The sequence below is a fragment of the Polypterus senegalus genome, chromosome 17, assembly GCF_016835505.1.
Source record: "Polypterus senegalus isolate Bchr_013 chromosome 17, ASM1683550v1, whole genome shotgun sequence".
Taxonomy (NCBI): Eukaryota; Metazoa; Chordata; class Cladistia; order Polypteriformes; family Polypteridae; genus Polypterus; species Polypterus senegalus.
Genome location: NC_053170.1, coordinates 1282631 through 1309376, shown reverse-complemented (window position 1 = coordinate 1309376; position 26746 = coordinate 1282631). Strand labels below are relative to the sequence as shown.

General features: G+C 39.7%; 1 protein-coding gene across 1 annotated transcript in view; it reads right to left on the bottom strand.

The window, feature by feature from the left end:
• Positions 1-25373, bottom strand: part of LOC120517227 (26S proteasome non-ATPase regulatory subunit 11) — a 35287-nt gene extending 9914 nt beyond the window's left edge. Inside the window, exons 1-8 of the mRNA XM_039739400.1 lie at positions 25241-25373; positions 15601-15702; positions 8843-9039; positions 8630-8687; positions 7857-8051; positions 6813-6957; positions 6392-6452; positions 4648-4710 (exon numbers count right to left, since the gene is read on the bottom strand). Coding sequence (XP_039595334.1) covers positions 4648-4710; positions 6392-6452; positions 6813-6957; positions 7857-8051; positions 8630-8687; positions 8843-9039; positions 15601-15702; positions 25241-25331 — 912 coding nt within the window. The 5' untranslated portion in view covers positions 25332-25373. The remainder of the gene's footprint in view (positions 1-4647; positions 4711-6391; positions 6453-6812; positions 6958-7856; positions 8052-8629; positions 8688-8842; positions 9040-15600; positions 15703-25240) is intronic.
• Positions 25374-26746: the final 1373 nt, after the last annotated feature.

Sequence of the window (26746 nt, the reverse complement as noted above, 5' to 3'; positions counted from 1 at the left end):
GTGAGGGAGGCCTTCAGTTGCTTAGAAGTTCCCCTGGGGTCCTTTGTGACCTCGTCGACTATTACACGTCTGCCTTGCTCTTGGAGTGATCTTTGTTGGTCAACCACTCCTGGGGATGGTAACAATGGTCTTGAATTTCCTCCATTTCTACACAATCTGTCTGACTGTGGATTGGTGAAGTCCAAACTCTTTAGAGATGGTTTGGTAACCTTTTCCAGCCTGATGAGCATCAACAACTCTTTTTGTGAGGTCCTCAGAAATCTCCTTTGTTCGTGCCATGATACACTTCTACAAACGTGTGTTGTGAAGAGCAGACTTTGATAGATCCTGTTCTTTAAATAACACAGGGTGCCCACTCACACCTGATTGGCATCCCATTGACTGAAAACAGTGGACACCTGACACCTCACTTTCAAACTAACTGCTAATCCTAAAGGTTCACATACTTTTGCCACTCACAAATATGCAACATTCGACAATTTTCCTCAATAAACAACCAAGTATAATAATTTTTGTCTCATTTGTTTAACTGGTTTCTCTATCTACTTTTAGGACTTGAGTGAAAATCTGTTGATGTTTGAGGTCATATTTATGCAGAAATATAGAAAATTCTAAAGGGCTCACAAACTTTCAAGCACCACTGTATATGTATGTGTGATTATCTATCTATCTTTATCTATATATACATACACACACACACACACACAATATACACATATATATATATATATATATATATATATATATATATATATATATATATATATATATATATATATACACATATATATACACACACACACACACACACACATTAAAATGTACAATGCAGTTATATGGGAGTAATGTATTTTTTTTCTTTTTAACAATATTTTCATTCTTTTCTAGGTGTTCTAATTATTTAATTAATCCGTTATTTGCTAATTAGTGAGTCAGATGCTAAAGTACTTGCAGCCTTTGATTATTCAGTGTTGATTGCCAGCGTGTCTGCTCTGCTCATTTTTAATTGTCATTAATAAGATACAATGAAGGGGAAAACTGCACAGAGAAAGAGCGAAATAGAATGAAATCAACAAAAGAGAGTTAAGCATTTAAATCTGTAGCAAAAGCAGAAATATTTCTAAATGTCTTATAAATGGAAAAATCATGCTGCTGTGCTTTTCTGAATGCTGAATAAAAGACAAATAATCCCAGCTAATTAAATGAGATCAGTGCTATCAGGTGTTGTCACGGATTAGGAATCAGGTTGGAACAAAAACATGCAGCCACAGGATGCCCCCCGGACCGAGGTTGGGAACCACTGATCTATAGAGCTTACAAAGAAATGGCGATGGCAACAAACAAAAACCATTCACTGAGCAGCATTTCTCTGGATGAATAGTTTAATCTAGAAGAGATCACAAACAGTCAGACAACAGTGCTTTACAGCTATAGTGTGCAAAAGAGAATCTCCAGAACTACAACACATCAGACCTTAAAGCAGATGGGCTACAACTCCACAAGACAGGGATCTACTCTTGCCAGTGAGGCTACAGTGTGTACATGAACACCAAAGCTGGTTGAACTGAATGAAGATTGGAAAAGGTTACCTGATTTGATGAATCCAATATTGAGATGGTTAGATCAGAACTTGTCATCAACAGCATGAATCCATGGATCCATTCTTTCTGCCTTATGTCAACAGTACCGGCTGGTGGAGTGGATGAAATGGTGTGTGAAATTTGACACACATTAGGCTTCTTAAAACCAATTAATCTGGTCATCTGAATTCCACACCATACTTAAGTATTGTTACTGATGATGTGCATTATTTGACAGTATGTCCACAGTCTACTCTTTCAGAGACGTGTACTGAGTCATGTTTTAACACACACATCATCTCAGATTAATTCCACAACTCTAACAATGACTTCAACTAATTCCAGATCAGTCCCTGACCTCAATCCAACACAAAGCCTTTGGGATGACATGCAATGGAAGATTCATGGCCAAAACATCAGCAGCAACTGCATGATGCTACTCAGTCAGAATGTAACAGAACTGCCAAGCAATTTTTTGAGCAACAAGTTGAATCCATGCCTTAAAAGAATTCAGGCAGAAGTGGATTTTACCTGGTACTGGATGGATGGACCTAAGAAAGTAGACACCATGTATAGTTTATTGGTCATCAAAAGGAATAACAAAGATTTCCTAAATCTATCTATATATGCACAGTTTGTAAAATTGTGTGAATCATTTGGAAAGGGCCAGTCTTTCATTATTCTTGGCCCTCAACTGTGAAGCATCATGTAAACGCTGACCATGTCAAAGGACTTGCTTAGGAAAGAGGTGTTTGTTTATTGAAAACTGGAAAATGTATTAAAGGGCTGGACTAGGATAAAATCAAAGATTGTGCTGGGATAGTGAGGTGCATGGGGCTCTTAAGCACAAAATTATACATAGGGATCACCAGAGCTTGGAAACGAGGGAGATTAAGCATTTGCCTGAAGCAGCATGTGAAAAATCCCAGAAAATGGACTTTGTACATGCAGGGAAAAGTTTTATGTGTGCCACTGTAATCTGTGAGAGTTATTCATACACATTATTTTATGGAATCCAACTGACATAAAATGAGTCAGGTGTTACAATGTTGAAGTGCTAATGTGCCATGTTTGGTCGGGGTTGTCAGAGTCAGTTATTTCAAGGTTTATTCTCCACTGAAACCGTGTGCCATTTCCCCAATCATGATTGTCAGCAAACACACTGTACCCATGTTTGGAGGTTGCATGTTCAAAGACAAGGCATTAAAAGGAGAGAAAAAAAAAAAAAAAAATCAGACAACTACATGGAGCCCTGAGAGCTCAACTACAGTCAACTACAGATGGATGGAAGACATTGCTCCTGCCTGTGCCTTGGACAACAAGCTTTCCCACACTCTGGCTCGAAGTTGGACAAGTATGGCTCTCCTTCGAGTGTTATATTCTTGTGAGTGTTCAGCCTATATTAAACAGAAGCTTCTATAATCTTTCTTTAGTGTTAATCTTTCTATGTTTTAGAATCAGTGCCATACCACTAGAGAAGGATTTTAGATATATCTTTATGTATATTGTTGGTTTACTAAAGGTCAGAATCTCTAACAAACCTTTTCCCAGGGTGCATGTGCCCCCTGCTGGATACAATGGAGCAGTGTCCACTGTCTGCATCACATAGCAAGGCCTGTTGTAAACGGAAGATTACTGGCAGAATAAGTCACATGATTCAAGATGCTATTTAGCAGCAATACTACCATTACGAGTTAGTGTGTGAGGCTGAGCTCTACACAGCACAGTACGGCAGAAATAAATTAAAAGCAGGGCAGCTTCCAGTAGATTTCTCATATCTGCAAGCTATTTATTGCCATAATTGCTATAAGGGGACACACTTCAATGACTTATTTGAAGAAATACAGTAGCATAATAAAAAAATCTCACCGTATTAAGGTGTATTTTTTTTTAAACCTATACAATTAAACTGAATATTTTAAATCACAGGACATGTATAAGCTCACCAACTATGGAGATGCAATGTAACCATTTCTGTACAGTTAGTCAGCACGCAAGCAAGTACTACCTGAATCAACCCTCAAGGTACATGTAACTTCTGAAAAAACTCAGACAATCAGAATCGAAAAGTAACAGGCAAATGACTGCAGCAGCAATGGAAATGGACCAGCAGGAAAGCAGTTCTCCTGACCCACCAAGAGCGGGGGTTATAATAAAATTTACCATGGCCTGTGCCGAGACACCACACTTAAGTGTTTTTATATGCTACGTGTAGATCCCCTCCCTTCAGTCGAGTATCAAACCTTACTTTCTATGCCTTAGAGAAACATCTCACCATTTACTGTGGCAACAGCAGCCCTGACGACATATGCGTTGACCTTTTTTTTTTTTTTTTTTTACATTTCAGTTATATTTTCTGTTTTCATTTTAAAACATAGCAAGTAATGAGGCATCACTGCATGACTACAATTGTAGCGGTGGCACATAAGTATCTGAGCAGTACATCTTGTGGGCGACTGTTTATCATTTCACTTCTGATTTCCCGTCTTGAAAGAATAATAAAAATGCTGCTTCATCCGGTCTACTCCACAGTAAATGTGAACAGGTAAAAAAGATTTACAATTTTCAATAAAAAAAATCCTGAAATGCTCTACTGAATGAAGTCAATGAAAAAGATGGATTACAGTTTAGTAAATTTGTAAAATTATCAGTTTATAAGAAAAAAAGCAAAAAAAAAAAAAACAGAAAACTTACAAACAGTAGATAAGTATTTACAAGATCCAAACAAGCCCACACGTTGGAGAGCTCATATGGAAAAAGGATAAACTGACATTTCTGTAAGGAAACTTCTTACAAAATAAAGTTTATTTTTTCCTTTATTATTTAAAGGTTTCTGACCAAATCTCAAGTCAACAGACACTGTCTCTGACACACACTTGGCAAGTCACATTACAGAGTGTAGCAGTCAATGTTGAAACTTAATAAATTAAACTGAGCCTCATCTACATTTCCTGCTGCTGCTAAGTCATTCATTGTTAAGGAAGAGGAACATTACAGGTTCATAGGATTCATGTGTACCATCACTTACTGGATTATTATTACAAATAAGGATTAAAAGCAGGCCTACCTTTTCAAAGTCTGCCAGTGACCGATTTTTACTAGCTTGTGCCACACACTTCAGGGCATCTGTCTGCATAGGAAAAAGAATTAAAAATTCACATCTTGTGTAAGGACACCACCTTAGTAGGTGCATTTTAGGAGAATTTCAGCAAACAGGGTCATTCGAGTTAATTTACTGATTCGCTACTCTTACCCAGAGGTAGCACTCCCTTGTGAAATTAAGAACTGGCTGATAAAATCAATTACTTAAAGCAGCTAACAGTTGTCAAAGTGAGGAACCACTGTTAAGTAGCACTACTCCAAAACAGCAACACATGGTCCGATGCCTGCATGTACTCCCCCCGTTGCCCCTCTCCACCTTCTGGACAATGGGACTGTCACCCATGACTATGAATTTTCGGCCTTCTACTGAGTGGGCCATACAATGGATTGACACACTGCCCAGTGCCGATTCCTGCTGTGTGCCGAATATGACCAAAGGCTACAAGTATACTTATATACTACAGGTACACACCACCAACTTTTTTTTAAGACTTAACATACTGTTTTAACAATAAATCAGCTCTTGTACTTTAATTTATTCCACAGGTTTTAGCACTGATGTTCAACTAGAAAAAAATGGTTCAAAACAAACGAAATGTTTGAATAACCATCTTTGCATCCTCTCTTTTTCTAATGAAATTCCTCTCTCATTTTGTTTTCAGTTTTCTTGTTTATAATTTACACATGGGCCAGCTTTGTCAGGTAGGACACAGGTGAACTTGCACACAAAGATTAGTTGGTGTGCACTCCCTCCCTTTGTAACACCACAGCAGCTCGCTGACCTTACTGTCAATCTGCTGAGATCTGTTCGACTGCTAGTTTTCATCTGCCCTTTCCTTCCCGTCATGCCTGAAAACCATGAGGACTGACTGAGATCAGTTATGTTGGGTAGAATGCCCAGTGGAGGCTGGGTGGTCTCATTGCCTTGGAACCCCTGCAGATTTTTAATTTGTCCCCCAGCCATCTGGAGGTTTTGTTCGTTTTTACTGTCCTCCAGCCATCTGACTATTTTTTGTTATTTAGTATTGCCTAATTTTATTTTTATTGTTTATAAACGTTTCTCTCTTCATCTTAAAGCACTTTGAGCTGTGCCACCTGTATGAAAATGGTCTACATAAAGAAATGTTGTACCTTTAGAACTATTAATTAGAACTGTAATTTTGCGCTCTGTTATTTAATGTCAAAATTTATATTCTAATCAATTCCAATGTTTTATAAATTCCTTTGAATAAAGTGGTCTAGTTTAATTATAGAAAAAAAAAAACCCTCATTGATCAATAGGCAGTTTTGAGAATAAAGAGTTGAGTAAAACCATCACGGTGTGGCTCACATAGGAAAATTAAAAGGTTTGTCATTGGACAGAAGGCTTCACTGATAGAAACAGTAGCTAAGCAACTAAAACCACAAATGAACTGTTCCTAGAAAGGATGTGTGAATACGACACAATAATGTGTTTAAAAAAAAAAAAAAGTATAGACATACACACACGTACATATTCACATACCTATTTACCAAAATGTTACACAATGATATCAGCCACTAAAGATCAGACTAGGAACATTCAAAACTTAAAAATCATTTTTAAATGATCACATTTTTAATACAAATTTCAATGCACCTGAAATTCAGATATGAATGTGACATTCCTGACTGACATTATAGGCTTCATGAAACTTCAGTGCACAAAGAGTAAAACTAGGGGTTCTCACCTGGCGTCCTGCATACCGCAAGGCTAATTTCCCACTTATTAAGGCCTGCACATCCTCAGGGCTGCCAAGACAAGAGACAAGTTTTAATGAGTTTATTTTCCACATCACTGGAGTCTTTAATATTTAACATTTACTCCCTCCTTTACTCCCTAGAGTCAACAATCCAAGGAGTTTCAGTGAAGCCCAATTTCTTTCTTACTAAATTCTATACTTAATCTTCTCCCTCACAGGAATCGTTGCAACTTTCCAATGGCTAACCATTTCCTACTGCACAGTTAGTACATTGTTCGAATCCTTTCATAATACAGCATAAATCAAATTATAGATTGAGTGATACTATGTAAGATTATTAAACAGAGAGCAAAATATGAATTATTTAATGTATCCCCAAGGAAGACTATAAAAATGAAAGCATACTTACACATTTAGCATAATTTTGCAGAGGAGCATGTACTTAAGAGCTGTAATGGCTCGCGGACTATCAATGGAATCATAACCTTCAAATGCTTCATAAAAATAAGAGTATGCGGTTTTCCAGTCTTTCTCTTCAGCAGCATGGATGATGCCTAACACACAGCACAATTATCAGGTCACAATGTTAGCCAAACAACAATGAAAAAATGAAGTATTAACACTGCTGTCCTGCTGGCATCTGACCCTCTCAACCAGCTCCACTCACTTTTTCAAATAAAGCAAGTCATCAGACTTATATTGTTTTAAAGAGTTTCTTGTGTGGGCACACTATATCTCTGTGCACTGCACTGTTTTAAGTATACAAATATATGAAACTAAATAGGTAATAAGGGCACCATTTGGAGGCAGCAGTGACAATAATATACAGTAGGTAGAACTGGGAACGGCTTGGAACTTAACTTAATCAAATGCAAACATTTTCCATATGGAAAGAAAAATGAAAATTCTGAAAAATGCAGATATAAAGCAAGAAATTTGTTTGTTCAAGACATTGGTAGTGGACTCTGCTGCAAGGGGCTGTGGTCAAGGGGGTGCGGGTGTCTATAACGGCAGCAGCCCTGAAGTCTTTTAATGCACACTAACAGTAAGGAAAGCTGTCAAGTTGAAAATGAAGGCCTTCTGTGCAATGTTTGCTGTAGTATCTCAGGGCTTGAACATGCGTTACCGTCAAACCAAAAAGGTAAAAAGGTGACAGACGTGCCTTTGTGCATTGTACAGGTGGTGTTTGGTAAGGCAGTTAAAATACCTTGTAAACTAAGGTTTTGGCCAACTATTTGATAATTCATATGGGTAAACAGTGTATCACCTAGAATGAGGCTGTTCTCAGCAACGTTGGAATTGTTGGCTTCAGCTTCAAATATCACTGTGAGAGGGACGGAGCGTACAAAGGAACAGCTCAGAGTAGGCAATGGATAGAATATGGCACCAGCATGCAGAAGACAGTGATTTGCCAGCCACTTTACTTGACTGCAGCTGGGCACTAGTGACTTACCCGACTGCATGTCAAGAGCAGCCTGCAGCTTGGGCGGACAGTAGATGGCATTAGCAGTCGTCCTAGCCGAGGTTAGGGCTGCTCGTGCTTTGGGCAGGTTACTGAGCGCATGGTAAGTCTTACTCTCCAATAGTTGCACTTCTACTAGCAAAGCTTTGTCATCCATTTTCTTTAGTTCACGCAGTAACTGAGAGCCTGCAGGAAGTAAAACAGAGGAGAAAAAAAAAAGTACATGAAAGCTAACTGAAACTAGCTCCACACCAAACAGTCCGAGGAATATGTGCACAATTTGCTTCAGAAGGTCAGATTTAAGTGTCTCATTTGGAACAAACATTTGCCTCATGTTGCACTACAAAGGCATACTTTCAGATTTGCCTCTTCATTGTACATCAACGTCTCCATTAATGACTGAAGACATTAGCAAAAACTGAAAAATTAATACTGGCAGGTATGTGCAATCTCCTCTGTGCTTATTAACAAATACAAAATGAGGAATTTTTGCTCTTTGGATTAATCTTGTGCTTTACTTGCCTATTCCAAATACTCTTCCTGTATAATATTAGAGCACTTGGACTCTGCTCTGTTGGTACCATCAGCAAAGAAGCAGTAAGGAAGATGGAGGGGTTACTTCCAACATCTTTCATTTATAACATTACTTGTCACCTTACAGGAAATGATTCCCAGCTCCTGGAAATGCTCTTTTGAACAAGATGGATGCAGTGAATCCCACCTTCCCCAGCCCTTTAGATATGCTAGCATTCACCCATACTTACCAAGCTGTAGAGCCTCCTGGTACCGCTTAGTGTCAAAATAGAGTGAAACCAAACGAGCCTGGAACATGAAAGAAGCACAGAAAAGGTTTTGAACATTGGGAGTCAGTTTCCGATTATTTGTAGATGCAGTATGCACTTTGAGAAACTGGTCTATATTGCAATTGTGCAAATGAAGCAAAGAGCATCTGTAGAAAAAAAAAGGCAAAAGGGTACCTCCAGAGCTTGGCGCAGAAAAGTCCTTTTCTCTGCTTTTGCCCACTCAATGCACTCCAAACACAGATCCACCTCTTGACCAGTGGCTGCCTCCATGTCCAGAAAGAGGTCAAGTAAAGACCGGACCAACCTTGCTGCTTTGGCTTTACTAATTGAGTTGAGGAATGGACGCACATACTTGAGCAAACCCCCGAGTTCTGCAAAAAAGTGGCAGGTTATCAGGCCAGCTGAACAAAACCAGGAAATGTTGGTCATTGATAAATTAAAAAAGGTATTAAGAACAGGGTACGTTTTTACTTTTCCCACAACTTACAAATGACACACACACACACACACACACACACAAATGAAAATGCTCAACAAAAGTTACTTTTTGAAATACTATTCAACAAAATCCTTGGGCAGCTTATAAAACATGTAACTTAATTGGTTAAGAAGTTGCTTACTTCACCAGTAAACTAGTTTTATCTTCTTAAGGTTGGAAGGCAGCATTGACTCCAAAGACAACACAGGTTTTTTGTCTGTTCTGCACTTATCCATTACTTTATAAAGTTAAAAACAAAGCGACAGTCTTTCCTGTCCTATTTCAGTAGTAAAATGTTTAGCGATTGACTGAAAAGGATATTACATTTCTAAAGTGCAATGCAAAAACTAACATCTAAATGTTTATTTTTCCTGCAACATGTTGAATGCTCGGAACCAGGCAAATGTGTCCAAAATCCACCCTTTAAAAGAACCAGCAAGGGATTGGATTTACAAAGGCCCTCCAAAGAGACTGCAAAAAATGGCCAGACAGCGTTTGTACTCTTTTTTAGCCTCCTCAGTGTTCCAATCTCTAGGAGCATCAAGAACATCCTATTGCATCTCTCCTGTTACTCTGCTGCAGCTGGGACTCTCAAAGTTACAAGCCTTGTGTATGTTGTCTACTGTGGTAGTTAATTTTGTGAAATCTTTTGTGGAGTTGAATCTCCTAAGCCATGCAAGGTTAATGTGATATCTAAATACCACTCTGTGTAGCTGGTGGCTGGCATTAAGAAAAAAAATGTCCATAATTACCAGCTTAGGAGGCAGATCAGCTTTGACCCTGCAGGATGGTAAAGGTTCTGCCCATTATGGAACTTATGAATACATTGAGCACTGCTTTAAATGGAAATCTGGTATGTCTGAAGAGGAGATAATGCAGCAAGTTTTGGGTTCACTTAATCTACTAGATGCACCAAGTGAGGCTGTGAGCTCAGTCAATACAATAGTCAAACCACAGAACTTATCTGACATGGTAAAATTCAAGAATAAAGAAGCCATGTGACAGAACAGTCTGCAATTCCCCAATTCAGGTCAAATCCTGTTATAACGAATACCGAAGTAACAACATTTTCAGAACAACAAATACTTTTTGTGGGCCTGGGCAAACATTCATATCATGTTAAAAAAACGTGTTTTAACAAAATGTAAATTTCAGTATAACGCATGTTATTTTGACCAAAAATGGCCACTGAAGATAATAATGTGATGCAAAAAATACTGCGCCTACACTTCCCGTGCCTAGTCTCGGGAACCCTGCAACAGGCTGTCTCAATGAAAGAGACAGTCTCAGCAAGAGTGTAGGCATGACATCACAGAGGTACAGCTGAATTCAGAGTCAGTACTCCACCTAGCCTACGCATGGGTAGTTGTGTTGTGTCCTGTTCAAATTTCATAGCGCTGCTCAATGTTTTCTTTGAGATAAACACACAAAAAAAAACACAAAACAGTGAGAAACGCATCAGTTTACGCTGAAAGAAAAATTAACAATCCGAGAAAAAGTTGTTTCTGGAATGAAGGAAAAATGTGGCAAAAACATTTGAGATCGCGCCTTCCTCTTCATCTAATGTCTCGGTTTCATTCTGTATTTTCATACCTGTACTTCTAGAAAAAAAAAAGTTATATCTAACACCTTGTTTTTTAATAAAATATTTGCAGTTTAAGTGGTGCTGTTTTTTTATACAGGTATTATCAAACTTGGACAAGTTGCACAAGCGACAGGAAGGTGAGAATAGATAGGCAGGTAGAGGCTGAAGACTTCATTCAAAATAGGAGCTGTTAGGAGCCATGACACTGGCAATCATCCTGCTCGAGCTCCCATCTTAAGATTAGAAGAGCACCAGCAGCTTGGAATCACCACTGTGGCAGACGCAGTCTGGAGAAGAGAGATCAGGAGAGTGCGAGGAAGAGCATGTCAACAACGCCTGATGTTAAATGTTCTAAACACATTACACAGTAAGCCTGATCCTGCAGAGGGCAACCAATTACTTTGCCCTTGGTTTACTGTTTACCAGACACAGCAGAGCTGCTACAGAGTTGTTCTTGCACCGGAGCCGTTACAGATGGCAAGCCCAGTCACAATAGTTTACATATTTTAATTTCTTTTTAGAATTTCAATTGTATATTTTAGTATGTTAAATTGATCAAGCCTAAGATGAGTTAGCCCTTGTTGGCAGGTGGACGGACAATGGTGTGGGCTTACAGCACATGAAAACGGATTTCACTCGCCTTCAGTTTGACAAAATGGAGGAAGTTCTAGTCCAGCAACATACCAAGAATGTCTCTCCTATGAAGAAGTGTTAGTGAAGTGAGTGCTGAAATGAGAAATCTCTGACCACTCTGGCCCAAGTCATTGTGTAACAACTACAATGGCAGGGACAATCAGGACATAGCCCAGATATCGTGCGAGTGCCACAGGTGCACATCCACACTTGTACTGGGCCAATTCACCTCTCATACACACCTCTGGGAACACGAAATTGAACATCTTACTCCGAGTACTAGGGTTTTTCTCACTATTTGCTAAACCATGACACAAAAATGTAATATCCTGTTTACACATACATTCAAATAACTAGAATTGTCAAAATACCCAACTCCTAAGATTAAACCAACATAAAAATAGACCTATCTTTAGTCTCACAAATGCAATCTGACCATACCTTGGAACTGTACAGAACACAGCTCAACTACTAAAGACCCAAAAATAAATAAGGTGAATGAAAACTAATTAAAAGGTATTAAAACCTAAACAAATAAAATGGAAAAAAATGTTTTTTTTTTCTTTTTCCAAATCCTGAAGAAATTTATTTTCAGCAGATGATTACATATTTACTTAAAAATCTCACAAGACTGTTTTACATTGTCGTGATAACAAGAAGTTGTTGCCCTGACTTGAGGAGACAGTTGCATGTTTTGGCTTCTCTTGAGCGTTTTACTCTTTTTACAAGTGCCCAAAGACATAAACAAGCACAGTTCTTGCTCAGTCATTTACTACGTTTTATTATTAAATGACAGCTGCTTTCAGAAGACAATGCTGGCTGGACTGGCTCCAACACTTCATGGTTGTCATGTGAAAGGAAAAAAATTTAAAAAAAAACCCAAAAGAAAATCAGTCTAAAAAGGGCAGGGGGAAGATCAGACGTATGCAGAGAAAACAATCACAGCAATTGTACAGAAACCTGCATTAGGGTTGGGGTTTAGATTTCAATTCAAGTAAAATCATAAAAGTAAAAAAGGCAATTACAGAATCAATCATCCAAAAACATATGGAATTCTGCCTTGACCAAGGCAGCTTATACATGGTGTTACATGGTTAGACCCTTGATATCAGAGTTTTAAAACCTCCAATATCTGACACTGTGAGGACTTCTTTCATGTATTTTATAACCCAGCCCTGAACAGGCTTTTCAATCGTCATGGTAATCCAACAGTCGCATCTGCCTTGCTGACCTGATTAGACTGAATGCGTCAGTACTGCCAATTCCTAACTGGAGAAGAACACTGGATTTATCAGTGAAAGAAGCTTATTTTTTTAATAAATTTTATTGATTTTATTGTACTCATTCCATACAAATAGATCAATTTTTACAAAAAATAGGATTGCAAACAAATCAACCCCCCCATCACTGAGAAAGAGAACGTGGCCAACGGAATAAAACTTAAAGCTAGGAAAAATAAATAAATTGATGAGTTTAATAGGTGGATAAAGATAAATGTAGAAGAAAAAGAAATGGGAAGAGAATCTACTTCCTCAGTACTTTAAGAGCTTATTCTAAAATATTATTAATTAGATCCTGCCAGGTTCTGAAAAAGTTCTGCACAGATCCTCTAAACGAGAATTTGATTTTTTTTCTCACAATAAAAATTTGAATGGTTTTGGTCATGAGAAAATTGCTTTAAACCTCGGTTGCATTATTCTTGAGCAGTAAACATTTTTAGAGATTTTGTTATAAATGCTGTGATAATTAAAAGCTACTTTGAGCTGCAACATCTATAGAAAATTCAGTATATACTCATAAGGAGTACTCCACACTTAGAATTTCAAATAGCTTAACAAAAACAAGCTGGTGTCCCTATCCCCAATATCAGATATAAAGACACTGCAAAGTCAGCCTATTAACGTGATCAGACATACAAGATGAATTCAGCACTGCCAATTAACCTAACTCTGGGATAATGGAGGAAAGCGGACTTTCCAAAAATCGAAGAATTCTGTAACTCCGACAGAAGTTCTTAAACTTTGGCTTTTGTTTTTTTATATATTATCAATGTGACCAACCCCCCCCAGTATTAAGAAAAACACTGGCCTCCACCCTTACAATTTTTAGGTGGGTCATGCCGGTCTTAAAAATAAATAAATAAAAAAAAAAATTGGCTTAGACAACCAAGTTGTCATTTGACACAAAAAGACTTGCCTGACAGCTAAAGCAGTGGTGATGAAATATTCACCCTCATCGCAGAGCCTTAACTGAGACAAAAGACAAAGATAAGGAAAAGGAGCTACAGACTAGGGACATGATAGAGGTAGGTGGTGTTTAGGAAGAAATGTACAGCCTGCTGCTACTGTCACTAGTTCCATCTGCATGGCTACAAGACTAACGCCACCAAACAGACACCATGACCTGAAAAAATGACAGCGTTGTTGTCTATCATCAAGAATGCTGTTCTATGGATATTCCTCCATTTTCCAAAAATAAACTGGAAGAATGATTGAGGAACAAATGGCAAATTTCACTAGAGAGTCTGAAACTCTAATTACTTGAACTACCATTTACAACATGGCATAAAAAAATAGATTTCATTGGTTCCACAACAAATTTTCTGAAACCCATTGTCGCACTGCTTATACTTCCATGGGGAACTGAAGTACAATCTAACGACCAGATCTTCAAAGTATCAAGATTAGTGAATAGATGGATGGAAATACCGGCATATGATCTTTATCGTTTTGATTTCACATTTTAAATATACAATCGACCCTTGATATACGACCGGCCTGACATGCGAACAACTTGATTTACGACCAAAATTTTTGTTTTGATTTACGACCAACATCTTGCGTTACGACCCGAATGCGGTCACGTGAATCCGCTTGCGCGATTGTAAACAAGCAGCCGAGAGCGTTCGTAAGCGTCAGTCGGAGCCCAGATACATGTGTTTGTGGACGTAATTTCGGTCAGTGCAGTGATTTATCTATATATATAATTCACTAAGACCATGGCAAGCAAGACACATAATTGCTAAGGAAGGAAGAGAAGGTAACGAAGGTAAAGAAAGCGATTGTTAAAGGATGTTAGCTAGCTGGCTGGCGCGGCACATGATGATGTCATCAGACTGAGTCAGCACCGGCTTGCTTTGGAGTGTGTTATTACAGCAGCGCACAACACGACCAGCTTTGAATTGAGTGCTCGACTACTATCATTATTAACTTGAGAAACAGCAATCACAATCGAAACGAAGAAGAAAATTGTGCAGAAATATGAGAGTGGTGTTCTGGTGACCGATCTCGCTAATATGTACAGCATGCCGAAATCCACCATCTCGACAATTTTACAAAGAAAAGATTTGCATAAGGAGGCTCCTTCTAAACAATAACCACCTTCCATTTCATTCTCCTCCTCCGCCCTTCCTGCATCCCAAAGATGTCAAATTAAATGGTGAGCACAGTATGAAATTGTTGTTTCTGGTAGGCTACGCACTTTTTATAACTTTTTGGTTAGTACATTAGAAAAATTATTGGTGTTTTGGTAAATTATGCACATTATACAACCCTTTTTTATTATGAAAAGGTTAAGTAAGTGTTGCTGTGGGAGGTTCGGAGTGCATTATGGGTATTTCCATTATTTCTTATGGGAAAAATAGTCTTGACTTACAACCAACTTGACTTACAACCAACCCTCGCAAACGAATCAAGTTCGTAAGTCAAGGGTCCACTGTACTGAGATAAGCACCATTTTAGTAAGGTATGCTAAACAGCCACAAATACACATTCGAAATCTTCCAGCTATCCATGTCATTTTTCACGCTAGCAAAAGTAAATAAAGAAGAGAATTGGTATTCATCACTTTGAAAGGACATTGTCAAAAAATGGAAGTTGATTTAATTACTTCCAAACTTCATTTTGTCATCATAAACATCAAACTACATTTCTGGGGGACAAGTATCAGAAAACCAGTTTTTTTTTTTAATAAACAGGCTACTTCAGTTTGGCTCAAAATTAAAAAAGTGTAACTGTAATAAAATTGTAATAAAAATCTGTAAATGCAGTGGCCTTCCTAGATTAAAGTTTGTCAATATCAATAACCATTTGAAACATAAATGAATTACACAAATTTACTCGGCTAACACTTTCTTTCAAAGTAACTTACAATACAAAATAGTACAAATGTTTCTGCAATGGGAGAACTGATGGCACCTAAAGAACCACCCTAGGAGGCACACACTGGATTGCTTACCTGCTGCTTGTCCAGTCTTGGCAAGAAGGGTGCCAAGTTCCAGAATGCTCTGCTCTTTAACCCGTAGAGCCTCCTCATCACTCTCTTGGACATCTCGCTTTACTGCAGAAAAAAAGAAAATAAGTATATGATTGAAAATTTACTTTACAAACCTTCTTGGGTGAGGATAACTCTGGCAGTGGCTATGTATACTTCTAAATTGCAACAAAGCAAGCAAGTTATGAAAATGCAGCCAATTGGCTTATGTAGGCCCTCCCAATCCCATCAAGGATGCATAAGGATGGGGCTTGTCTTGAAAGACTAACAATTAAACCAACGTCCATTGTTTTAACTCAAACACCACCACAAAAACTTACGGCAAACATTGCAAAACTAAGTATGTCAAAAGAAACAAAAGGTCAACAACTACATCCATCATCAGTTTACATGACTCCTAGTTGGGGGGGCATATCAAACGTGATGAAAGCAGCTGCAGACCTCGTTACCTTGAGGATGTCAGATTACAAGATCAGGAATTGAACGAGTTGGCAAACTGCACATTTTGTGACAACCTCCCAGCACTGGTTTATCTTTGTGAAGTATTGTGACCTAACCCCTTACTTTGTTAGCTAACAACATGTTGCCCGACAGCACAGGTGGCATACAAACACTTTACCAGTAGAGGGAGTTCAACTGAAATCTAAGCAGCCACCCTATTCCCGACCCCCTTTCTGTTGTGGTCCATAAAACAAGAGGCCCCAGACAGATGCGCCTCCTAAATGTTTTTGAGGTCCAAAACATGCCCTTCCATGGCTTCCTTGCAGCTGCATTCTACGCCATGTACTGCCGCATGGGTGCGTGTTGGTTGTCAGCTCACATACACACAGAGTCTAACTGTGCAACTTAAGACAAAAATCCCACCTGCTCGATTCTGTCAGGGCAGCGCTGCAGACTGGTTGGGCTGAGTTGCTGCTTATGTTAGACAAGACTGGTGGTCATGGGAGTGCTCCACAACTGCCCATGACTCGCTAAGATTATGAAAAAGAAATCTGTGACAGAAAATTGCTGGAGAAACATGCAGTGTGACAGGGCTTTAATACCGTCTCAAATTAAAGGAGTCGGACACATTAAGGTACTGATCAATTTCACTCAAAATCAATGAAGAGTGCTGTGCCAGATGGGAATTCCTTGAACTCTCCGAACATACTGAAAAAGACAGAGGGTCCTAAGGCGAAGGGCACATTCACACTTGTGTGTTTTGCTGTGTTATTTCCACAACCACACAACACAGGTACAATCAATTAGATTCTATGGCCCCATCTGTATCCCTGCGGGGAAGCGCAGTGCAATTTTAGAAATGCGACACGTCTGTCTCCAAACACACACACCCCAATGTTAATATCCTCTGCTGAGGCAGTATTCAGTCACCGCAGATGTTCATTTTCTTTGGTTTGGATTTTTATTAAAAGTTCTCTTCAATGATGTTTTGAAAGGTAATATTAAAATCTAGTTAGGCTTGCTTGTTTTTGCTCAATGGGAATCCAACAGAACTGGAAAGAATACGTCGAATTGTCAGTCTCGCTTTATTTTTTACTGAATGATCTATGCAGTACACATATTTCAAGGTTGTGTCTTAAACATATTTAGCACATGCCTTTTATTTTTTGTCCAATGCTTATTTTACACAACACAGATATTTTGGAATTACTCTTGTTTATTAAAATGGTCCTTATGAGAAGAAACAGCAGAACTACCCACCGTTAACCTACGTCAGGACGCCAACAGAAGCACATAAACCAGATTCAGTCTAAACAGTATATGCACATGCAGTATCTCACAAAGGTGAGTACACCCCTCACATTTTTGTAAATATTTTATTATGTCTTTTCATGGGACAACACTGAAGATATGACACTTTGATAAAATGTCACAGTCAGTGTACAGCTTGTATAATAGTGTCAATCTGCTGTCCCCTCTAAATAACTCACTAAACCGCTGGCAGCAGAAACAAGTCCACCCTTAAGTGACAAATGTCCAAATTGTGCCCAAAGTGTCAAAATTTTGTGTGGCTGCCCACCATTATTTTCCAGCACTGCCTTAACTCTCTTAGGCATGGAGTTCACACGAGCCTCACAGTTTGCCACTGGAATCCTCTTCCACTCCTCCAGGACGACATCACGGAGCTGGTGGATGCTAGAGACCTTGCGCTTTGCCACCTTCCGTTTGAGGAAACCCACAGATGCTCAATAGTGTTTAGGTCTGGAGACATGCTTGGGCAGTCTAGCACCTTTACCCTCAGTGGTCATCATGGCGGTGTGTTTGGGGTCGTTATGCTGGCATACTGCACTGCAGCCCAGTTTCCGAAGGGAGGGGATCATGCTCTGCTTCACTATGTCACAGCACATGTTGGCATTCATGGTTCACCCAATAAATTGTAGCTCCCCACTGCCGGCAGCACTCATGCAGCCCCAAACCATGACACTCCCACCACCACGCTTGACTGTAGGCAAGACACACTCGTCTTTGTACTCCTCACTTGGTTGGCGCCACACACGCTTGACACCATCTGAACCAAATAAGTTTATCTTGGTCTCATCAGACCACAGGACATGGTTCCATTAATCCATGTCCTTAGTCTGCTTGTCTTTCTTGTGCATCATCTTTTGAAGAGGCTTCATTCTGGGATGACAGCCATGCAGACCAATCTGATGCCATGTGCGGCATATGATCTGAACACTGACAGGCTGACCACCTACCCCCACCCTTTCAACCTCTGCAGCAATGCTGGCAGCACTCGTACGTCTATCTTCAAAAGACTTCTTCTTTCAGCTGCTCCCGTTAGGGGTCACCACAGCGGATCATCATCTTCCATATCTTTCTGTCCTCGTCATTTTGTTCTGTTACACCCATCATCTGCATGTCCTCTCTCACCACATCCATAAACCTCCATAGACCTTCCCCTTTTCCTCTTCCCTGGCAGCTCTATTTTTAAAAGACAACCTCTGGATATGACGCTGATCTCTTGCACTCAACTTCTTTGGTCGACCATGGAGAGGCCTGTTCTGAGTGAGCCTGTCCTGTTAAACCTGTCGCTGTGTGGTCTCGGCCACCGTGCTGCAGCTCAGTTTCAGGGTGTTGGCCATCTTCTTATAGCCTCGGTCATCTTTATGGAGAGCAACAATTCTTTTTTCAGATCCTCAGAGAGTTCTTTGCCATGAGGTGCCATGTTGAACTTCCAGTGACCAGTGTGAGAGCGAGGACACCAAATTGAACACACCTGAGACCTTGTAACACTAATGAGTCACAGGACACCGGGGAGGGAAAATGGCTAACTGGGCACAATTTGGACATTTTTCACTTAGGGGTGCACTCACTTTTGTTGCATGCGGTTTAGACATTCATGGCTGTGTGGAGTTATTTTGAGGGGACAGCAAATTGACACTGTTATACAAGCTGTACACGGACTACTTTACATTAGATCAAAGTGTCATATCTTCAGTGTTGTCCCATAAAAAGACATAATAAAATATTTACAAAAATGTGAGGGGTGTACTCACTTTTGAGAGATACTGTAGATTATACTGCGATATATACCATAACTGTGATCATTTTTAGCCATATCACCCATCCTTAGGTCTGCACGTGACAAATGACCCCAGTGTTTCTATTTTCACTAGAGATCTTTAAAGAAAGAACGATGAGAATGTGGAATTCCAAAATAACAAATAAACCTATGTGCTCTAAAATGTGTTTAAAACACAAAATGCACACAAAACAAACAAACCAGCTATGAAGAATACACCTGTGTTCATGACTCTGCCATCTATGCCTAAGGTGTAAATCACCACTGAATAGAACAGGCAAGCAACACAAACCACAAGACTCGACTCTGATCAGTCAGCTTAATTAAAAGCAGCTGCTCTTAGACACCTTCCATGCAACACACCATCTCACATCACCAACCAAAGGCAAACTTTTGACACCAACAATGTTCCCCACAATTGACACAAATCTGAAGAACCTCTGCAGCATTGTGAAATGGTTTTCAACTTCTAGTCTGTAATGGTGAGCTTCTCCCTGTGTCTGTCATTCATAATTCTTTTGTGCAGCTTGACTCAAGGGTCCTCAGTTTCAATATCTGCCAGCATAATGTCAAAGGCGTGCACTGCACAGTGGTATTAAGAAAAACAAGTCACTGAGCAACGCCACTATTTTCCTTCTTTCATTTTATATGCATTTTCAGGGGAAAACAAATACCCTGAAAGAAAGACAAATCATTTCTGGGGTGCTTTGCCTGCTAATTCAGTCGGATCTTTTATGCAATACTCAAAAGCTTACACTTTCATCTTAGAAAACTAAAAAAACACAGCATATATAAAAATTCTGTAATTTATATATTGAATCACATACTTGAAAATATAATATAAATTAAGAAAAAGGGCACTCAAGCAGGATCCACAAAGCACTTCTTCACACAAAGGGTGGTAGGAAATTAAAACATACCCTCAAATCATTTAATGTGAGAACACTGAAAACTCTACTAGGATGAGATATTGTTAGAATTTAGTGGCTGATGTGCCCAGTGCTGCCTGGGTATATTTGAAAAACGGGGTAAGGAAAGAATGGTCACCCAGTTGAGGGGTAAACGTTAACATTACACAAAGTTATCATCTGTTATACCTGCAATTTTATCACTCTTTAATATATACAGTGGTGTGAAAAACTATTTGCCCCCTTCCTGATTTCTTCTTCTTTTGCATGTTTGTCACACACAATGTTTCTGATCATCAAACACATTTAACCATTAGTCAAATATAACACAAGTAAACACAAAATGCAGTTTTTAAATGATGGTGTTTATTATTTAGGGAGAAAAAAAAAATCCAAACCTACATGGCCCTGTGTGAAAAAGTAATTGCCCCCTTGTTCAAAAATCACCTCACTGTGGTGTATCACACCTGAGTTCAATTTCCTGATTACTGCCACACCTGTTTCAATCAAGAAATCACTTCAATAGGAGCTGCCTGACCCAGAGAAGTCGACCAAAAGCACCTCCAAAGCTAGACATCATGCCAAGATCCAAAGAAATTCAGGAACAAATGAGAACAGAAGTCATTGAGATCTATCAGTCTGGTAAAGGTTATAAAGCCATTTCTAAAGCTTTGGGACTCCAGTGAACCACAGTGAGAGCCATTATCCACAAATGGCAAAAACATGGAACAGTGGTGAACCTTCCCAGGAGTGGCCGGCCGACCAAAATTCCCCAAGAGCGCAGAGACGACTCATCCGAGAGGTCACAAAAGACCCCAGGACAACGTCTAAAGAACTGCAGGCCTCACTTGCCTCAATTAAGGTCAGTGTTCACGACTCCACCATAAGAAAGAGACTGGCCTGCAAAACGGCCTGCATGGCAGATTTCCAAGACGCAAACCACTGCTAAGCAAAAAGAACATTAGGGCTCATCTCAATTTTGCTAAGAAACATCTCAATGATTGCCAAGACTTTTGGGAAAATACCTTGTGGACTGATGAGACAAAAGTTGAACTTTTGGAAGGCAAATGTCCCGTTACATCTGGCGTAAAAGGAACACAGCATTTCAGAAAAGAACATCATACCAACAGTAAAATATGGTGGTGGTAGTGTGATGGTCTGGGGTTGTTTTGCTGCTTCAAGACCTGGAAGGCTTGCTGTGATAGATGGAACCATGAATTCTACTGTCTACCAAAAATCCTGAAGGAGAATGTCCGGCCATCTGTTTGTCAACTCAAGCTGAAGCGATCTTGGGTGCTGCAACAGGACAATGACCCAAAACACACCAGCAAATCCACCTCTGAATGGCTGAAGAAAAACAAAATGAAGACTTTGGAGTGGCCTAGTCAAAGTCCTGACCTGAATCCAATTGAGATGCTATGGCATGACCTTAAAAAGGCGCTTCATGCTAGAAAACCCTCAAATAAAGCTGAATTACAACAATTCTGCAAAGATGAGTGGGCCAAAATTCCTCCAGAGCGCCGTAAAGACTCATTGCAAGTTATCGCAAACGCTTGATTGCAGTTATTGCTGCTAAGGGTGGCCCAACCGGTTCTTAGGTTCAGGGGCAATTACTTTGTCACACAGGGCCATGTAGGTTTGGATTTTTTCTCCTAAATAATAAAACCATCATTTAAAAACTGCATTTTGTGTTTACTTGCGTTATATTTGACTAATGGTTAAATGTGTTTGATGATCAGAAACATTTTGTGTGACAAACATGCAAAAGAATAAGAAATCAGGAAGGGGGCAAATAGTTTTTCACACCACTGTATATATATATTTTTTTAATCTACGCTGCTGCTGGAGTATGTGAATTTCCCTTTGTGGATTAATAAAATATCTATCTGTTGACCCCCAGGGTCAAAAATTCAGTCCAGCTTGTTTGGGCGGTCCAAGACAGCAACTATGCAAAATCTGGTCACGGTCGGTCAAACAATTTAGAATTGTATAAGAAACATACATATAGATAGGAAGACAATCTGCTTTATGAATAAAGATTATTGAATGGTCATCTCCCGACTGTTAAACATTTTACACTCTAATGTATACTTTTATATGGCAAAAAAACCCTGGTGCACTTTACATGTTTCGTGCTATTGTACAACATACTTACACAATGTATGCAGTCAGGGTAAACCGCAAACTCCAGCCAACACAGACTCGGTGGCACAGAAGGCGCTGCCATCAATGTCGCTTCACCTGCATATTGATTTTCAGGTTGTGTTCACCGTCTTTCACTATGTTTGCGTGCAATTAATGTTCTATGTTGTTGCAGAAATAAGGAGGTTTTACCTTTGTAGCTGATAAAATACTAACGCCCAGTATCCCAGCCACTCAACCATAATGACTGCTTACAGGGCACATTTATTTATTGAATTTATTTTTAGGCATTGCTGGCTTGTTTAGGTGTGCAGGTTTCTTTTTCTCCTACTTGTTGAAACTTGCAGAGCTTCAAAGTTTTAAAAAGTAGGGAAAACAGACACTAACAATTAAATGAACAATACAAACTAACTATGTTGAACAAAACTCAATTTTTTAACAAAGTACTCTATTGATCAATATATTTGTTTATCTGTTAATTCTCCCCAGCCCCCCACCAAACTGCACAAAACAACATGGAAAGTCATAGAAATATACCTGTAATTAGGTCATACATTTTTTTATTTTTTTTATTTCGCCTTATACAATTTCTTGTATTAGGAATTTGTTAGTTTTCGCATACCCCTTGGGGTCAGCCATTGTACAGCACCCCTGGAGCAATTTCAGGTTAAGGACCTTGCTCAAGGGCCCAGCAGAGTAGGATCTCTTTTGGCAGTGATGGGGATTTGAACCAGCAACCTTTGGGATTGCAGATCCTTAGCCTCAGAGCCACCACAGAGCTGAAGGAAAAAGTACCTAGAACGATTAATTTTCTTAATGACACTGCACAGTATTTTCAGACACACAGAGGCTATAAAACATGCAAAGCCATTTTCCACGAGGCATACGAAGACTAAAACATCTCACAGTTCAGGCGGTCACACAAAAAAACAAAAGCAAATCTGGTATATGAACAACCGTATTTTAGCAAGAGGCCTTCTTGAGAAAATGTCTGACTGTATTCACATAAGCACCATCACAAGACAATGAAACACAGAAAATTAAAACAATTACACTGTAGTTTAAAAATAAAGTAAAACTATATAAACATTAAGATTCACCTAACAACCACAAATGATGCTAATATCATTTATATGTTTCAAGAAATAAAGGAATCACCAAACTAAATAGAAATCAAACAGATGAAAATCAAAGTGACAGATGGAAAGGAAACCTACCGAGGACTGGACCTTATGGAAGCTGTATTCCATTCATTTTCAAATTTAATGCAAAAAATTACAAATTAGGAAATAAAAACCAGGCCCCCCAACTAGTATCCACGTGCTCAGGAGGACGACTCCTGGTATCTGTGCCTGAACTCCTGCTAAGCAGATCTTAATCTGAAACAAAACAAACAAAAACGGCATGGTGGTACAGGGGCTAGCACTTCTACCTAATAGCCTATTGGTTCAAAACTTACCACAAACTGACCCTCAACAAGTCACACCACCTGCACAAAGCTCTGTTTGCCCAAACCGATGGTAGGTGGCCTTCTCTGGCCTATGCCACAAACGCCTCCCTGGTAATAGCAGGAATGAGAATATTGCATAATACAATTCTAAAGATGGAACAAAATAACAGAAGTGTTGAATTGTTGCATTTAATTGGGTTACATTAGAAAAACTATCTCGAGGGGAAATTTAGATGCATAGAGCAGCAGAAACAAACACAAATGTACCATCACAAAGGTCAAATACAATCAACTAATACATATTAAATGTATACTGTGTAGAAACTGCAACATGAACTTCAAGTAGCAGCATTTAGTTTGTAACATCGGGAGGAAGCCCTGAATTGCCTGTTAGCTACAGACCCCCAGAAGGCACTTCTCAACACACCATGGAGGAATGAGCCTGTGGCTAAAAGTGCTCCAAAAAAGTGCCTCCTGGAGGGGATTTTTCATGATGGCATCCAACTTTGCCATCATTCTCTATTCCACAACAGCTTCCTGTCAAAGACAGCAAATCAAATATTTAGGATAATTAACAACGTGAAGAGTGAACTGTGTTCAATGGCCTGCTCATCCTATGATGGGGAGTGTCTAACAGTGGGGTTAACGGATGGCCTGGAAAACGAAAATTATGGACCTGGAAATGTGACACTGGAGTCTTTTGCTCTCATCATCCCATCATTTTCGATGTACCCACTCACTGCATTGTGGGGGTCCCGTGCCAAAAAAAATCAGTGGCAGGCGGCGGAAGTTAAATCACGAAATACCAACGTCGGCTTTGGACAACAACGTATTTAACGAAAAGACACGAATACAAGCAGCAAAAATGCTTCAAAATGACCTCGTGAAACTAACAGGTTGGAAAGCATGGCTCTGACGTTAAACTACTCACGAAATGATTTAAAGTCAACCAGCATGAAACACGAGAAAGTGTGAAAAGAGATGGCATACAGGCTGAGAATGGAGAACCGAGGTTGCCCGATTGATTGACTGTATGTGTACAGCACTCTTCTAAAAATGACAGTTGTAATTCAACCCAACACAATGAATAAATCACAGCCCCGAGGCCTTCACGCCGACCCACTTAGTTCAACTCCAGGCTCCGTATCGTTTAGTTTTTGGGAGCCTGGAGCCGACACTCTGAACAAAGGTACAAGTGCTTCCATGGGTACGGCTACCTCAAGTCCAGGCCTTGGAGGAGCCGCCGCCTCCACACCGCTAGGTTTTTTCTTTATTTCTTTCTATGAAGCGGAGAGAGCTCAGTAGCCATGGAATAGCTCGTATCGAAACCTGCATACACCAAGAAAAAATTCGGCAAAAGACACCCGTTAACAATAAAGAAACAAACTCTGGTACACACACGCGCGCGCCATGCCGAAACACGGATTCATCCCAAGACGGCGGGCCTAACAACCCTCTCGGTCACAGTGAGTCAGCAGCCGGCCGGCTCTCAGATGCCCGATCCCAGTGAGACGGGCCACTAACAAATCCTGTTTCCATACTCCACGGCCGCCACTTAGAACACCAAGGGCTGCTCACCTATGGAGTGAAGGATGTCAATTGACGCGTCGCGGTCCGTAGTAAGGAGAGACTGCGCTCGCTGAAACTCCACCACCGCCGCGGCCGCCATCTTAGCGAGTCAGTGGCTGCCAGACTTGAGACAACAAGCACGCCGGAAACAGCGCCAGCGCGCGGCATACTGGGACACTGAGTTTTATTATTGTTGTTATTATTATCAGCGTTGACACATGCATCGCGATACTTCGATACTGTGTGGGTGTGTGTTACAATTCGACCTGTCTAACGGGAATTGTAGTCGCTTTTCCAATAACCAGTACCGACGTTTTTCATAATGTAGCCAGAAAATACATTGAAAAAAAAGAAGCAACAATAAGAAAAATTCTCCTTGAAAAGAGACCAATTCCCGAATCATCAGACGTAATAATACTCGAGTTTATGACAGCGACGTTGATAAGAACTGACTTGGAGAGGCTGCCGGACCCATTATAACAATAACCTACACAATCTATTTCAAAAGAGGGCGCACTTTTCAAATGCGCGTCTTACTGTGAGGTTTCAGTATAACAAGGTACTGTATAATAAACAATACAATGCGCATTATTTGAATATATGACATTTTGACATTTTTCTAAGGTTTTACCAAATATAATGTTCTTGTTTTTCAAGACTTTGTAACAATTTTAGAGTATATCTGCATTTCATTAAATTAAAATTTAAGGTTTTTTTTTTACCAGAAAATATGTTATTAAACAGTAAGCAGCTATTAGAATTATTTCAATTGTCATAAATGAAATACATCATTTTTGAAGACAAAGGGAGTTAATGCAAAAGAAACTAGATTGCTGGAAATGGTGATGTCCAGGAACCCAAAGTTGTTTAATATTTCTTTTAGGAACCTAATCAAGGACTTTGTTAAATGGTGCGACTCAAACCACTTACACCTGAACACCAGCAAAACCAAGGAGCTGGTGGTGGATTTTAGGAGGCCCAGACCCCTCATGGACCCCGTGATCATCAGAGGTGACTGTGCAGAGGGTGCAGACCTATAAATACCTGGGAGTGCAGCTGGATGATAAACTGGACTGGACTGCCAATACTGATGATCTGTGCAAGAGAGGACAGAGACGACTATACTGACTTAGAAGGCTGCAAGGCGATCTTTTACCTTTTAAAAAGGCCGTCTCCAGCTCCTTTGTTTTATTGATTTTTATTTATTGATTACTTCAGCAGTGCCATTTTACCCGTTTGATTACTTCACTCTAGCATGAATGCTCATTATAGTCTGAGATGGGCCCAATAATGCTGCTGTCATTAGCAAACATCCCATTCTAAACAGAACCCAAAACGAGAACCACAACCAGGAAGGAGCAGAGATCAGACACAAGTCTACAGGACCTCTATACTCATGTTGGTGGGCTCAGAGATAGTACAGCATCTGTCAGCTTCAGCACCTTTTCCCTGTCAAAATGAAAGCCCAATAGCAAAAAACACAAGGCTTAGCTGATATTTATGGCAATCAATTTA